This window comes from Erpetoichthys calabaricus, chromosome 13 (assembly GCF_900747795.2).
Source record: "Erpetoichthys calabaricus chromosome 13, fErpCal1.3, whole genome shotgun sequence".
NCBI classification, from domain to species: domain Eukaryota; kingdom Metazoa; phylum Chordata; class Cladistia; order Polypteriformes; family Polypteridae; genus Erpetoichthys; species Erpetoichthys calabaricus.
Window position 1 is genome coordinate 114,941,031 of NC_041406.2, and position 15,249 is coordinate 114,956,279.

The following is a 15,249-nucleotide window of genomic DNA, read 5'->3' on the forward strand; positions in this document are numbered from 1 at the left end:
TCTGATATATGGCACCCTAATAACTAAAAGTGATCTGGATTACAGTTATAACACACTGTGATTGCCTGATAGGCCACTTTCACTGCTAGTAACTGCATGTCACATTCTGTTTGTCGACTGCTTGACAGCATGTTTTCATGTCAAAGTGACAGACAGGTCTTCCTCCAAAAAGATATCTGAAATCCTTAGCATATAATGTTTGAAAAGAGTCCTCACATGCTATGCTGGAGCAGACTGATTGCAAGCAATGCCGATTTCCAACCTCCCCAGCTTCCCTGGTGGTGAGGGACTTTTTATTTGTATTTGGCAAAAGAATTTTTTTTTTTTTTTTCAAAGCACTTTGTATAAAACTACACATCCTTACAAAGCAGAGATGTGTTATTTTTATGTAATGAAAATTTTCTTTTTTAGTTTTATTTACTTAAAGGCATATCTTTTTATTTGTCTGCCAGCCAGCCTGTACACCTCTCTTAGATCTGTCAAACCGTTTGTATAACCCACCTGCACGTGCAGAGGTTAGTAAAGTACCACAATAATGGAATATTTCAGCCCTGACTTAATTTTAGTCAGAAAATGTAAGAAAATAACTCTGTTGTTTAACCTTTTACAATGTAGATTTAAAATACAGCGGTAGCTAAAACGTTTGTCACACACATGCGCATGAGAAACAGCTAAAGGGCCTACAAAATGGTAATCATACACCAGACCAGGGGGCAGCGGAGTATTCTAACTGTCTCTCTCAGTCTTTTGCAGACCATTCTCGGGAAATCCTGCTTGGTTCTGGCTCCGACAATGACGGCACTTCTGGTCTAGAAATCATCACTTTTGGTTCTGGTGTCGACGATGATGTCACTTCCGGTCATGAAGACATCACTTCCGGTTCCAGCGCCGATGACGTCATTTCCTGTTTTATCAGTTAAAACCGCTATCTTGTCTCCATACAGTCAGTTCTGTTCTGGACTTAGTTCTATGCACATCATATTACTTTAAATCAACTTTTGCAGCCGGGATAACAATATACGGGTGGCTGCCCCAAATCTTTATGATGTCTTTGACTGTTTCTTGTCACACGTTCTAATGTAGATTTTCCCTTTTTTTCAGACATTATATTTTTCATTTCTGCTGTTCTTCAGGTTATTCTGCGAGAGCTTATTCTAGCCACTAAAAATAATTATTTTTATTTGCAAAGAATTTCATTATTTCACAATAATTATTGCATCAATTTGCAATAATTATTATGTTATTTTGTAAAAGCAGTTTCTGATGTGGTGGATATTGTCATGTATGCACGTGTTTGGTTCATCTAATGACGACAAGTGAGGGACAGTTTAAGCATCAAGTGACAAGACCTGAACAAAAGTCATAGGTACACATTTAATCCAGTGTGTACAGAGGACTAAATTCAATCCACCCAATTTAGGATCACAAGGAGGTACAGATTATCACAGCAATACTGAGTGTAAGGCAAAAAGCAAACAACGTGGATGATATGCTAGTCCCTTGCTGGGCACAATCATGGAGCCAACCAGAAAAGGATGTGCTGCATGCCGCCCAGTAACAGAAAGTTAGAAATAAAGTATCAGTTTAGTTTCAATCCAGTTATATGTTATAGTCATTTTGGAACAGTATGATCTGGGGGCGCTGCAGCTAGTGTTCACACCTGGAATCTTTAGGGACTCAGATTGGGAGCGATCAAAGGGAATGGATGTTATTTTCTTCATAACACATGAAGGATGATTTTTTTTTTATTAATTGAGAAACATTACTGACACCTTTCCTGAATTTAGTGTTAAATCAAGTAATTATAAGCACACTTACTGATACCAATCAATCTAAAAATGCATGGGGAGAACATGAAAACCACATGCAGTCCCTGGTGCTGTGAGGCAGGAATGGTCACTTTGCACTTCCAACTGTGTCTGTGTTAAAACACCTGTAGCAGACTTTCTAAATACTTGAACACCATAGATAGATACATAGATAGGCACGGAGCTGGACAGTTTGACATCTGTGGCGGAGCGATGGGTGCTGAGCAGGCTCCTGTCAATCATGGAGAATCCATTGCATCCACTGAACGGTATCATCTCCAGACAGAGGAGCAGCTTCAGAGACAGACTACTGTCACTGTCCTGCTCCACTGACAGACTGAGGAGATCGTTCCTCCCCCACATTATGCGACTCTTCAATTCCACCGGGGGGTTTAAACATTAACATTATACAATGTTACTGACTCTTATACCTGCCTTGTTTTCTCCACCTTGCATTTTTTAACTTGCACTGTGCTTTTATCACTCTTTAATTATTATTGTTTTTATCAGTTGGGAATTAATAAAGTATCTATCTATCTATCTATCTATCTATCTATCTATCTATCTATCTATCTATCTATCTATCTATCTATCTATCTATCTATCTATCTATCTATCTATCTATCACTATGCCTGATAAAGTCACTTAATTCAGCACATGTGCACTCACGTATCACAAGGGTTGCCTGCATCAGCGTAAATACAAGCAGAATTCCTGTCTTCGTACCCCTTAAAATTTCCTTACTCTTGCATTTAGAGCACACAGCCTCTTGATTACAGTGACCCCTCATCTTTTTCATGGCCTACCTTCTATCTCCCTAATGTTTGCATTTCCTGGTGTAACACTAGATGGCGCTATACCAGCGCTTAACCCAACACACAGACACTGACAACACGAGCTAAAAGCTCCAAGAAATTGTTTAATGATTTTTCTTCTTGTACAGTGTTCTTCAAGCACCACCACCACCAATAAACAGGCAAATAACTACAATAATGATCACTGCTTAAACACAATACTCCTCCACACCTCCCAGCAAGCTCTGCCCTCTACCTCTCAACTCTAGCTCGCTTGCTGGGTTCCCAACAGTCCTTTATACAGTCCTTGACCCAGAAGTGCTTTCGTCCTTCCTCCCACAGGACTTGTCAGCAAGTGGAGGGCTTGAGTTTTCTTCAGCCCAGAAGTACTTCAGGGCTCACATCTGCATGACTTGGGATTACTTCCGGGCTATACGGGAAGAAAAAATCCCCCTGTCTCGATGCATTGTCTCCTGGCGGCACCCACGGTACCCAGCAGGGCTGTGAAGCTGAACTCCATATCCCATGGTGCCCTGCGGGAATCCAGAGAGCCGCTATGCTGCAGGGAAATCGCCATCTAGCGTTCAGGGGAAGGCAGTGTCCTAAAGTAGCTGCCTTCCCCATCCTTCCACTTTTTGGGTGTGCCGGTCAGGTTGAGCTGCCGGCCGTCCATCACACTGGTCATGGCATGTAAGGGAAGAATCAATTAAAAGCACTCATGGGGGGAATCTTCTGTTTTATCTACACCTTTGGCTTTTAAATTTTATGTTAAAATGTTGTGTATTATACTGAATACAGTAATATACTGTATGTATCAGGATTACTTTACGTTTTTTAATTGATAACAGACCTGTTTATGTTGGATAATAAAAAGAAGCACTCATTAAGCATTCCCATAAACTAAAAGTGATACCCTGGGTGTCTTCCTCTTCCTGAGACATTGATAGTCATATCTGAGGATGGCCAAGGGTGAGTAAGCAAACAAGCCAGAATTGTTTTGCAGCTTATTCAAACAGTGAGGATAAAAGTATGTAAAGCAGTATATGTCCAAAATAAATAAGTCAATAAATAGATCTTCATTAAAATCAGTGCCATAACATTAAATAGTGTCCTTAGAGAGGAAATAAGTAAATATTGTAAAATCCACCAATAGGTATTCCCCTTGTCTGAAAATTTCTACAGAACCCCTTTAGCACAATTCGCTGCATCCTGATTCTGCCACCTCCACTGAGCACTCCCAGCTGCCACAGTTCCAGGACTGCAAACACTCTGGGTCACTGCAGCTCCCTCACAGTGCCTTTCCTTCATTTGGATGTCACAACACTTTGGATCCTCTTGACTGTGTGCAAAATTCCTGTAGTCTCCCTCGATTCTTGTCTGCTCTCATTTAGTGATCCAACAGACTCAAAGTCATCACTTCCCATAACTTCCATGGCATGCCTCAGCACTGCTGCATTTCATATCACTCAACAGCGGATGCTTAACCAACAAATACCTCTTCCACCATCTGTATCCAGCAGGGGGCGCTAGCTCCCTGGGAATGAGTTCTTTTGTAATTGCGGTGTGTTACATAACCCGAAACTATATAGATATGATATAAGAAGGTGATAACCCCCCCCCACCCCCTTAATGATACCGCGGTAAGAAATCACATAGGAGGAATAACTTAGCTTTGTTTAATGTCGGCTTATGCTGCATAACAGACGAAGGAAGCCAATGGCAAAAACCCAGTTCGGGAGTAGGGGCCCAATGTGTACAGTCTGCCATTTTCGCCATTGCAGTGGAAGGATTTTCAGGATCAGATGATGTTATCTCCTGTTTGTCCATGGTGTGCCGGGCAATGTTTCAAGGTTTTATACTCTTTCTTCACATGCAGGTCCCCACTTAAGTGAATCATGCAATTCCAAATAAGGCAAAAGAGGATGCAGTTTCATGGTGAGTTTGACACACAGAAATAGTATACAACAGTCCTCAGTCTGACTGCCCGTTTCCCAGTTGTCTCTATCTGTCATGTCTTATATTATAATGCTTGCCTAGCAGTTCTATATAGTGAACCCCTGTGCTAAATCTGGCTCTGTGTCAACTGTGCATGTCAGTAGAAAAAGGCAGATTTTAAAGATATGTTTTCACAGAGTACAGTGAAATATTGAACTTATGCTTACTACACCATCCTCGTCACAAATGATCTCCATCTTATTCTCTCGTTTTTTCTTTTCAATACACTAGCTCTCTTTTTATTCTTTGGGAAACCCGAGCTGCCATTAGTATATTACCTGCACATCTCCCTCATAATTAGCTCAGTCCTGGTAATCACATTCTTTCATGTGCACACCACTTATTAGGCTCCCGGGCTGTGCCTAAAACTGTTAAAACCATTAAACAAATTAACTTCCTTAGTGTTATATTTTTTCTTAAAAAAACATGTAAAAAGCGTTGCATTTTTTGGCTTGGAAATTTACATTTTTATTAAATCTCATCTTTCTACTGTAAAATGTGCAAAATACTAAAAGTACAAAGTCAGAAGTGTAGAAAATATAATGATACAAATAATAATAATGATGATGAATAATAATTATAATAGGAATAGCACACTGCACATGTGCAAGTGACACGCTCCTTCACTTTTGGATTCACCAGAATCACTTTCGGTTTCATTGACTGTTTCAATTTCACTATCTGAAGACAGATGATCACTGCTGACGAGAGGCATTTCTTACGAGATGGTGTTACACCGTTGCCCGGGTAATGATTGGGCCTGACGCCGATGCAAGACACGCCTATACCATTGCCAAAGTAACGATCGGCACTAACGCTGTTGCCACTTTCACAGCGCGAATAAACCTCGGGTCTTATGCAAGACACATCTATACCGTTGACCCAGTGACACTTGGGACTAACACTTTTAGCACTCTTTTTCCTGCCCAAGATACACACTCGGGTCTAATGCTAAGGAGGCTAAGTCGATAAAGCACTGCTGCATGACTCACCACACTGATTTGATGACATGCATATTACCAGTGGATTACAGTACAATCCATTACATATCCATTACACTTTCATTTGTATTGAATGAGTATGAATTGTGGAATTGCAACAGAAAATTTAGAACGCATGAAGGTGTGCCGAGCAAATGTGCTCTCTCTGCTTTTTCTTGCCGCTATAACTGTAACATTCTTTCTTATCCAAATATGTATCTTACCTATGTGTGTGTAAAGAATGCTGATGAGATATGAAACATAACCAGTAGTCAATGTACTTGCTGCCAACTGAATAGTGAATAAACTATTTTTTTGGGTTCATATATTTGTAAATCTGACTCTGAAGGAGTCAGTGCCACAACCAGCCATGAATCTCTCCACACGTCACTGCTAATATAACACCAAGAGACAGACCCAGACCAGATGTTGTGGGACTCTGATTTAAAGGAACGGGCAGTTCCATAAGGAAGTGGATAGGAAAACAAAACATAAATAACCCCATCCAGCAAAAGACCTTCATTTATTGAAGAAGGGTTAAAACACACTCTTACTTGTTACAGAGTGTTCAGCTAGAGTGTCCTAGATAGTCTGTAGTTGTCAGTATCTCAAATAAAGATCAAGGACTTTCACTTTAGCAGCAGGCTACTGTATCTGTTGTTAGTCTAAGTAATAACTGTGGTGATTGTGTCCACGAGCTTTTAGTAGCCTGTTCTTTCATTCTTTCATGAGTGTCCAAGTATTGCCCTTTCACACAAGATGACTCTTCTAATTATTTATCAAAACCAAACAACTACACTTTGCATCAGACTGAACATTAGAATTCATTTCCCCTTGTAGAGAACTAGACCATCATTTTCTAACAAATCTCAGTTTACTAAATTAAACTGTTTAAAAAGAAACAAATGAAACTACTTACAAAGATATCTGACAGTCAAATATTTATTTTCCTTCTTTTTCACTTGGGTTTTTGGCCATTTCCATCTGGCCAAAACGCTACAAAATTACTTGAAAAAACTTGTTAAACCCAAAGTGTTGCAGGTCATTACTTCTGTGTTGACTTAGAAGTCATATTTTTGCATATGAAGATATATCAACCTAAACTTCAGTGGTAATAGAAAGCTATTACTTGCATTTTGTTGCAGTGTTTAGCACTGCTGACCATTTCATTGTTCATCTCAAATTTCTGTTTGTTTTTTGTTTTGTTTTTTGAAAACCTGGTAAGAAAGCTGTGCACAATCTCCAAAAATATTTTCCTTTGTTCTTCTGTTTATCTCTATGTACTGTTGGCTGTGTGTGTGAACGTATCCCTCCTCTGGGCTGGCAAGGGTTGCTCCCTTCTGGAATAGGCCCCATTTTATTAGAGTGCCTCACCCCATGCCCGCTATAAAGAATGCTATACTTCATTTTGATGTATCTGTTATTTTTATAAATCAGCATCAAGATATTTAAAGTACAAATTCAAATCAAATATTAACAAATTAATGTATTAGTAAGACATGAAGAAAATATGAAATATCTAAAGTAAGCAATCAGCAAATATCTGTGCAGTATGAAAGCGAATTTCCTAAAATACTATTTTGAATGAATTCCTCACACAGTTGGCGGCTTTGAACAACTTTTATTATAGCCTCACCATCACCAACCAATCTAATACAAAGCTGAGTGTCAATGAACTATGAAAAAGAAATCAAAAACCATTCTACCAAAAAATCACACTGCATCTTTATTTATTGTAAAATACACTCTACCAAAAAATGGATAATTCAACCTCAAGTGACTCTTGAACTCTTCAACAGCTTATGTCAGCCTGTTATATAGTACTCCACTTTAACCTTTTCCTTGTGCCATGTAAAACAAGATATTGATCTGCTCTCCTCTTCGCAGTGAAGAGTTCTCTGTGTCATATGAACACAATGGCACCAGTATGGTGCTGAGTACATTGTGCAATTTCTGGCAGAATACACTTGGGCAAATCGATGGCCTAACCAGGAGAATGTAGCTTTAGAAAATGGATGGTGCAGAAGTGAACTGATTGTCAGAAAAGGCCAAGTGATTTTAAGGCAGCCTGAAATGAAGCATGCTGTGTAGCAATGCTGTATCCGGTGACCTTGAAGCTGCATTTGGTTGTCTTAATTAATTAATGGATGGCTTCCTAACAATTAGTAATAAAGTAAATATTATAAGGTTCCTAAACTTTGTAGATTACCTGCAAATCCAACTGAAAATTGGGTTGCCGTATTTGAATCACTTTCATAAATTCCAACATGCTTGTACTGCAGTTACTTGCAGTACATCATTTGCTAAGCCTGATACTCTAATATTAAAAAGGCTTTGTAAAGAATCTTTGTGAAAGGGTTGAACTTGAATGGAACAGTAGAAAATAATGAGTGTATAATTTCCTCTCATTTGCATGTAGATAATTACTTAGCATATCTATTGACTGTCAACTAGTATTAACTTGCATTAAAAATTTTGATTTTGTTTTCTACCTTTCCTTGAGGGTGGCGTGGTGACAAAGCAGTTGGCACTGCTGCCTTACAGATCCAGTATGTGTTCTCGGTATGAGGTTGGCATGTTCTTTATGTGCCCTCTTCAGTCTTACTGCAGGTGTTTTGGCTTTCCTAACACATGAATGAATCAGCCCCTTGTGAGCGGGTGGATATGTGTAAGTAGGCCTTACGAAGGAACAGCACTCCATCCGGGGTTGATTCTTCCATGAGCTCAATTTCAATTAAGCCTGTTGGAAAATTTTGTGTTCTCGTATCATTCAGTGATTTACATGAATATTAAAGGTGCTATAATCATTGAACAACTAATTGATCAATATAGCTGATCTTGTTTGTGTAATCCATTCTTTGATTCAGTTTTTGGAAACTAATTTTTGACATCTTCACAAACCTACAGTATGTATTGTTACTAGTGATAAGTGAGCCCCACTGAGTAGCCTTCGCCTGTGAGTTTGGAAATATTGTGGAAAAGTTTGGAACTTTGCATTAAAGTTAGTGGAGAAGGAGCAACTGACTCACCGGGACAAGAGAGACTCTCATGTAAGGATGCTGTTCAATCGACTTCAGCTCAGTATTCAAGACTATGAAGACTGTGCACTAAGCTGAGCACCCTGGGCCTCAGCACTCACCTTGTAAACTGGATTTTAGACTTCCTGATGGAAAGGCCTCAGTCAGTCAGTCCGCATCGGCACCAACCCCTCCAAAACTTTCACACTGAACACAGGAGCAGCACAGGAATGCATCCTTAGCCCCTTGCTATTTACACTGCTGACACATGACTGCTCAGCAGAGTTCATGACTTGATGGTGGTGGGTCTCATTAAGAACAGTGATGTCTCAGCATACACAGAGGAGGTGGCAAGAGTGGCTGCCTGGTGTAAATGCAACAATCTCTCTCTTAATTTTGAAAAGACAAAAGAGATAATAATAGACTTCAGGAAACCCAGAACTGCTCACCCCCCTCTCACCATCGACGGCGCTTGTGTTGAAAGGGTTAAAAATACCAAGTTCTTGGGAGTCCAAAATCATGGATGACCTTTCTTGGTCCCTCAGCTCCACCTCCATAGCCAAGAGGGCTCGGCAATGTCTGTACATTTTGCAGAGACTGAAGAGAGCAAACTTTCCCCCAACAATCCTTACCACATTCTGTAGGGGTACCATTGAAAGTTTGCTCTCTAGCTGTATCACTGGTATGGGAGCTGTAATGTTTTGGACTACGACATGCTACAGTGGATAGTGAAAGCAACTGAGAAGGTAATCAGTGCGCTTCTACCTCCCCTGAAAGACATTTACCAAACCCAATGTTATAACATAACCAGTAACATTGTGAAAGACCATTCCCATCTGTTACATGGTCTCTTCTCTCTTCTACCGTCTGGAAAATGGTATCGTAGTTTCTGCTCTGGTTCTGCAAGACTGAGTAATGTTTTCATACCACAGGACATTAGAATTCTGAATGCATAAAAATGTCTAGTCCCTGTCTAACATGTGTCTTTCTAGGGTATTCTTTTTCAGATAGTATTGTCACGTTGAGCATTGTCTATTTATTTATTGTATTTGTCCGTTGCAGTTATTACCTATTGTTTATTAATTGTATTGCTTCTTTCATAACTTGCACTGTGTTGTATGTTGCTATATGTTACATCACGGTTCATGGAGACATGTTGTCTCCTCTCACTATATATATGTGTACACAGTTGCTGATAACAATAAAGTAACCTTGACCTTGACTAGTTTTGAGTTTATTATAATGGTGCACTGGTCTTTTAAGTGCACCTGAGGACTAGGAAAGCATCATCCATATATACTGGTTTATTGTGGCCACAAATGAAACCTGAGCTGTGAGGTAGTAGTGCTAACCCCTACACCATTGTGTCTCAATCAACAAAAGGAGCAGAAGGAAGGATAACCATAAATGAAATAGAAGAAATGACCACAAACTGGCAATAAATAAACTCATATATCATTGTGCTCACAAAGTTACAGTCTTCAGGCAACACACTGGTCGTGCCACAAAGCAGTGTTGTGGGTGTGACTCCTTCCATTGTTTGAAGGAGCAGCTCTGGGTGCAGCTAGAATGTCTTTTTTGTTTCTGATCCATCTGTGCAGGTGCTTTGCATTATTTTCCTTGCATCAAGTAGATATAATCTCCTTGTGAACAGTAGTAAATCTTTTGTTATTATAATTATTTCACAGGGTCTTATGTGATTTCTGACTTGGAGAGATGAAAGGCCTTTAAGACTTGTCTTGACTTATAGCTAGAGCACATGGCTACTTACGCAGTGGAGCAGCAGGGAGTGAGTGAACACATAGGCATTAGTGTTATATATTCAGTGGTAGTGCTAGTAATACTCTCTTTATCGTCAGCTAATCTACCATTCAACTGAAAATACGACGAGTTTTGTTTTTCATTTGTTTTTTTTATTGTTATGCATGCAGGGCACAAATTTGTGTGCAGTACAAATCAGGTAGCGACATCACGTGCACATGAAGCAGATCAGCCAGTGTAAAGTGAGCTGGAGTTCACTTACAGTAAAAGTTCTGATGTCACACTAGCCTCTCAAAGCATCACAGGTCGATGAGGAAAAAAATTGTTCATCTAAGCCTGCTGCATGGTGAATTTCCAGGAGTATATTTCATGAACAGTGTCACCACTAAACACGGTATATTCACTGCAAAAATGCTTTGGCAAAATTCCCAGATCGATACCGATTAATAAACTGATCAAAGGCACTATATAACAACAGATTAATTGAATGGATAATACATTCATTTCAGTCTTGGAATCACCTTTTGAAACTGGCTGGTTAAAGGCAGTATGATATTACTCCACTCGGATACTCTTTGTTTGGACTCTTAGTCCATTACTGCTCTCCTAGGTTTTTCCTTGCTATTTTCCCATTTCGCCCATGCATCACAAAAACATGCTAACTTGAGAAAAGGGTCCTAAGTATTTTGAGGCTGTCCTGCAATGGAATGGAATCCAAATTTTCTCAGGTAAGTACCACGATCCTGAATTGAATTAAATGGCAGGACCCAAGTTATGGGCTCTCTAATGCACTTTATTGTTAAGAGTGGTCCTATATGAAAACCGACTGAATAATTAACAGACCCCCCACCACCTGGATAGATGGGTGAAAAAATAGATGGACGATCGAGTGATTAACTAAATGATTGACATAGGACACGGTACAAAACTATGGCAGTTCAGCTTTTCTGACCGCACATTTTCACTCGCCTCTGTGATCCATCCCCATAACAGCTTTGCCCTGTTGCTGCTTTCTTCACTTTTTAAGTGGTGTAAAATCAAGGGGCCTTCATCCTAATTTACTGCTTCTCAGGAGAGACAGCAGAGCACTTTGCCATTCCGCACCTGGTACAATAAATTGAAGCAACCAGCAGCCCACCTCCTCCCTGCCATTAAACACTTGTTGGCTTGCCAAATGTTTACAAGGAAACTATAAGAGACACAGTCCAATTAATTTCTAAGCGCTCTGAGGAGCATGCCACTGAGAATTGTAAATTTTTAAAGTCTTGCCGAGAAAGCACATTTAAGTAAAAGGGAAAAAGCAAAAGTCATTCCCGTTCCCATGCACCACTGTGTCCAAATGACTTGGCTACAAAGCTCTCCTCATGAATAATGAAAGTCCAATAAGCGCACCTGTCTGTTGTCTCTCGGAGTCGTCGGCAGCAGGGCCCGTGACTTCTCTGCGATTTTCTGCAGGAAGAACAACAGAGAAGAAAATTGCGTGAGAACGGGAGAGCAGGATGACAGGATGGGCTCTTCATGCTCAGCACAGCACAAAATGGGTGGCATCAAGGGTTGGGGGGTTTTCATGTGCAAATCAGTTGCAACTGGGCAAAGCACTTTATATTGTGGGTGTGTGTCCAAATCTCGAAGGAAGACACTGTACATTTTGACTTGTCCTTGTGTGTATGCATGCATGTGGGGTAGTCAATGAGTTGCATTTGTGTCAATTATACAGCTGCTACATGTTGTACACATTTAGTGTCTAAGTGTTTGGTAATTTACTACTTAAACCTGAATGAGTGTGTTTCAGTCAGTCAAATATTGCAGCAGTAATTGATTTGTTTTGGTTGGGGGTGTATCTTTCTACCTTGATAGAGTACCATAGACATTTTCACATATCTTTTGTTTGTTTGCAGGTATGTGCGGGTGTCACATATAACTCCTTGAACTGAAAGGGATGGCATCTGTACAGAACCCTTGCATTGGGCCTTTGGGGACTACCAGTGGAGAATGAACATGTGTACACCACTGTACATATATATAGATCAGAAAATACATTTCAATAAGTACTTGTAGCATATAGCTACACCTAGTGGCACATAGGGATTGTGTCTCTGTTCATTTTGTAAGGAGACCTCATTTTTGCGTGTTTTAATGTCTGTGTGTGAGTGGGTGCACTTTTGTCAGTATCTGTATACACAAGCCCCTCGGCTCTCAACCTCACTCATTCTTGTCTTTGTGATTATTTTCTGGCATGCACACTGTCCAGAATTTGACAGGGTTGGGGACGGATATTACTGAAGCATCATGTGCCAAGCTGCTGGTACAGAAGCAGAGATGTCACCAACACCTGTAAGTGGTTGTTAACTCTTTCAGATCTATGCCTGTGTAGCCAAGATATGCATAATAGTTTTTAATCAACAGCAATCAGTCGGTGTCTGGAAGACTTAAATTCATTATTTATTATCAGTTGGGCGGCAGCAGCACAGAATACTGCGGAAAACAGCTGTCGACTTCTTCAAACATGCTTCCATTATTAAACACTTCGGCCAAAAAGTTAATTTTTTAAAAATAAGTTCTAGAAGAAAAAAAGGAGAAATTCTAACCTTCTGTACATCTCCATATCGCTGGACAGATTCAGAGAACTCGTTTTTTATCCTGGTCAGTCGCAAGTGATCCTGCTGTGAAGACAAAAAGGAAGGTGATCATTAGCTTTGTTTTCTTTTTATTCTGAAGAATGAATTAATACAACTCTTACTGAGAAAGCTCACAGTTTTTCCCACATGACTTACAAATTGTAAAAATATGAATCCATTGTTATTTGCACAATTATTGTTGAGATGGACTGGCACCCAGTCCAGGGTTATTTCCTGACTTGTGCCCAGTCGTGTTTGAATAGGCTGCAGCCCCCAGTACCCTGATTCAGAATAAGCAGGTTTAATGGTGGATGGATGGATGGTCTTATAGTTAAGTTAATTATTTCACTTCTTACAGATTCTCAGCCATACATACTGTATATGATGATTGGTCTCTTATTTCCAGGTGTTTTTGTTCATTTGCTCATTGATGTATGCAAATGATGTGAATTTTATGAATTTTTGAATTTTCAATGGTGCATCTTGAATGTTTCTAAGAATTGCTTCAAACTAATACTAAAGGAACATCCTTCATATAGTATCATTATGATAGAAGATGCAAACTCCCAATTACTCAACATACAAAGAGGTTCAAATAACTTGAAGAGCTGTGAAATATTCACACAAGAAGAATGAATGAATGAATTCACAAGAATTGGTGCACAGTAAAGCTGGTGATGACTTGAAGGGCTGGAGCCTGATGCTTGATGGTTTATATATTTAACAACATCAAATCTGCTTAAATAATGTGTGATGGAACAGGGCTACCTCTCTGAAAACAAGTGTACCTTCATCTTATTTAGCTATTTTACATATTACCAGATTGCTAATTTGCTAAGCTGTCTGTTCTCACTTTACAATAGTAGCACAAAATAAGTGGAATTTGTCAAAACTAACCCATGACATATCTTCCTGTGAATACCTCTTTTACCCACTGGAAGACACTAAAAGAGTGCTGACAGGAAAACCATCTACCTGACAGACCTGCTTTTATCAGTTTTATTTAACAGATAAAATTGTGATATTCTGTAGGGAAATTGATGGTCTTTAGAAGTAGAATATTACTATCAGTACTCTAGATCCATCTTATCCAACCAAATACATGATGCCTGCAACGTTCATGTGGGACAGAAATATCATTAGCTTGATGTAACAAGGAATGTTTTTTTGCCTAAGCAACAAAAAAGGCAATTTAATGAAAGGGAGCAGAAGACAAGACTTAATGGTATTTCAAGTAAGTTTGGAACCAAAAACCAATTCTGTCTTTTTATCAAAGCCAATAATCAGAATCCTAAAACTTATTCAAAAAAACAAAGCACAAAAAATGAATCAAAGAGTAAACAACCGACGCATGCTAAAGGTTTTTTTACATTCAATCTCAGGTAATCAGGAGTATGGTGCTGAGTTTTTAAACAATGCTATGGTGACGTCATGCGGCACACACTCCAGCTACCCTTTCTTAAGAGTTTTATAGCAACAACATACAAATATACTAGGGAAATGGCTGGGCTCGGCATAGACAATAATGGTGTCACGAAAAACACTCCAGAAGTGAAATTAAAATAAAAGAAATGAATTCTATGAAAACACTAAATAAATACAAAACCTGCTACGAAGAGTTCATGAAATGTCACAAAGAAATTAAAAAGGATTTGGATAATAACAGGTTAGCCCAATGTGTAGATATTTGGTCTCATTTTAAGATCAAGAATTTGCATTTCTATCTTCTTGTCTGACTTGTAAATATTTTGGATAAAAACAGCACAATTCGCACAACCCACAAATGATAAGGAATTACCACAAGCTGTGGGGGGTGAGTGGAAAATCCCAAGTACAAACTTAAGAACATAAGAAATTTGACAAACAAGACTAGACCTTCCAGTCCATCAAGCTCACTTGTTTAGCTAAAAGCTATGCTGTTGCATTCAGATTCTTCCTAAGTGTTGTCAAGGTTTCTGCTTCAATTACGTGTCTCTAGATGCCCACAATTCTTTGCAGAAAGAAGTACTTCTTGGCTTCATTCCTAAATGCACTTCCCCTTAATTTCCATTGGTGTCCTCCAGTACGTGATTCATTGTAAAGATACAATAATTATGCTGAATCTACTTTAGAATTTTGAAGATTTGTATTAGATCCCTAAGCAGACTCCTCTACTTGAGACTCTTGATATTTTTTAGTAGGAGTTTAATTTAAGTTCAGAGATGCACTTGGTTGCTCTCCTCTGCACAGCCTCAAGTGCTGCTGTATCTTTCTTGTAATGTTTTGACTTGAACTG

General features: G+C 39.3%; 1 protein-coding gene across 1 annotated transcript in view; it reads right to left on the bottom strand.

Annotated features, from left to right (window-relative positions):
* The window catches only part of tsnare1 (T-SNARE Domain Containing 1), a 919,576-nt gene that overhangs the window by 484,065 nt on the left and 420,262 nt on the right, over positions 1-15,249 (bottom strand). Inside the window, exons 6-7 of the mRNA XM_028817483.2 lie at positions 12,945-13,019; positions 11,749-11,805 (exon numbers count right to left, since the gene is read on the bottom strand). Of these exons, the coding sequence (XP_028673316.2) occupies positions 11,749-11,805; positions 12,945-13,019 (132 nt within the window). The remainder of the gene's footprint in view (positions 1-11,748; positions 11,806-12,944; positions 13,020-15,249) is intronic.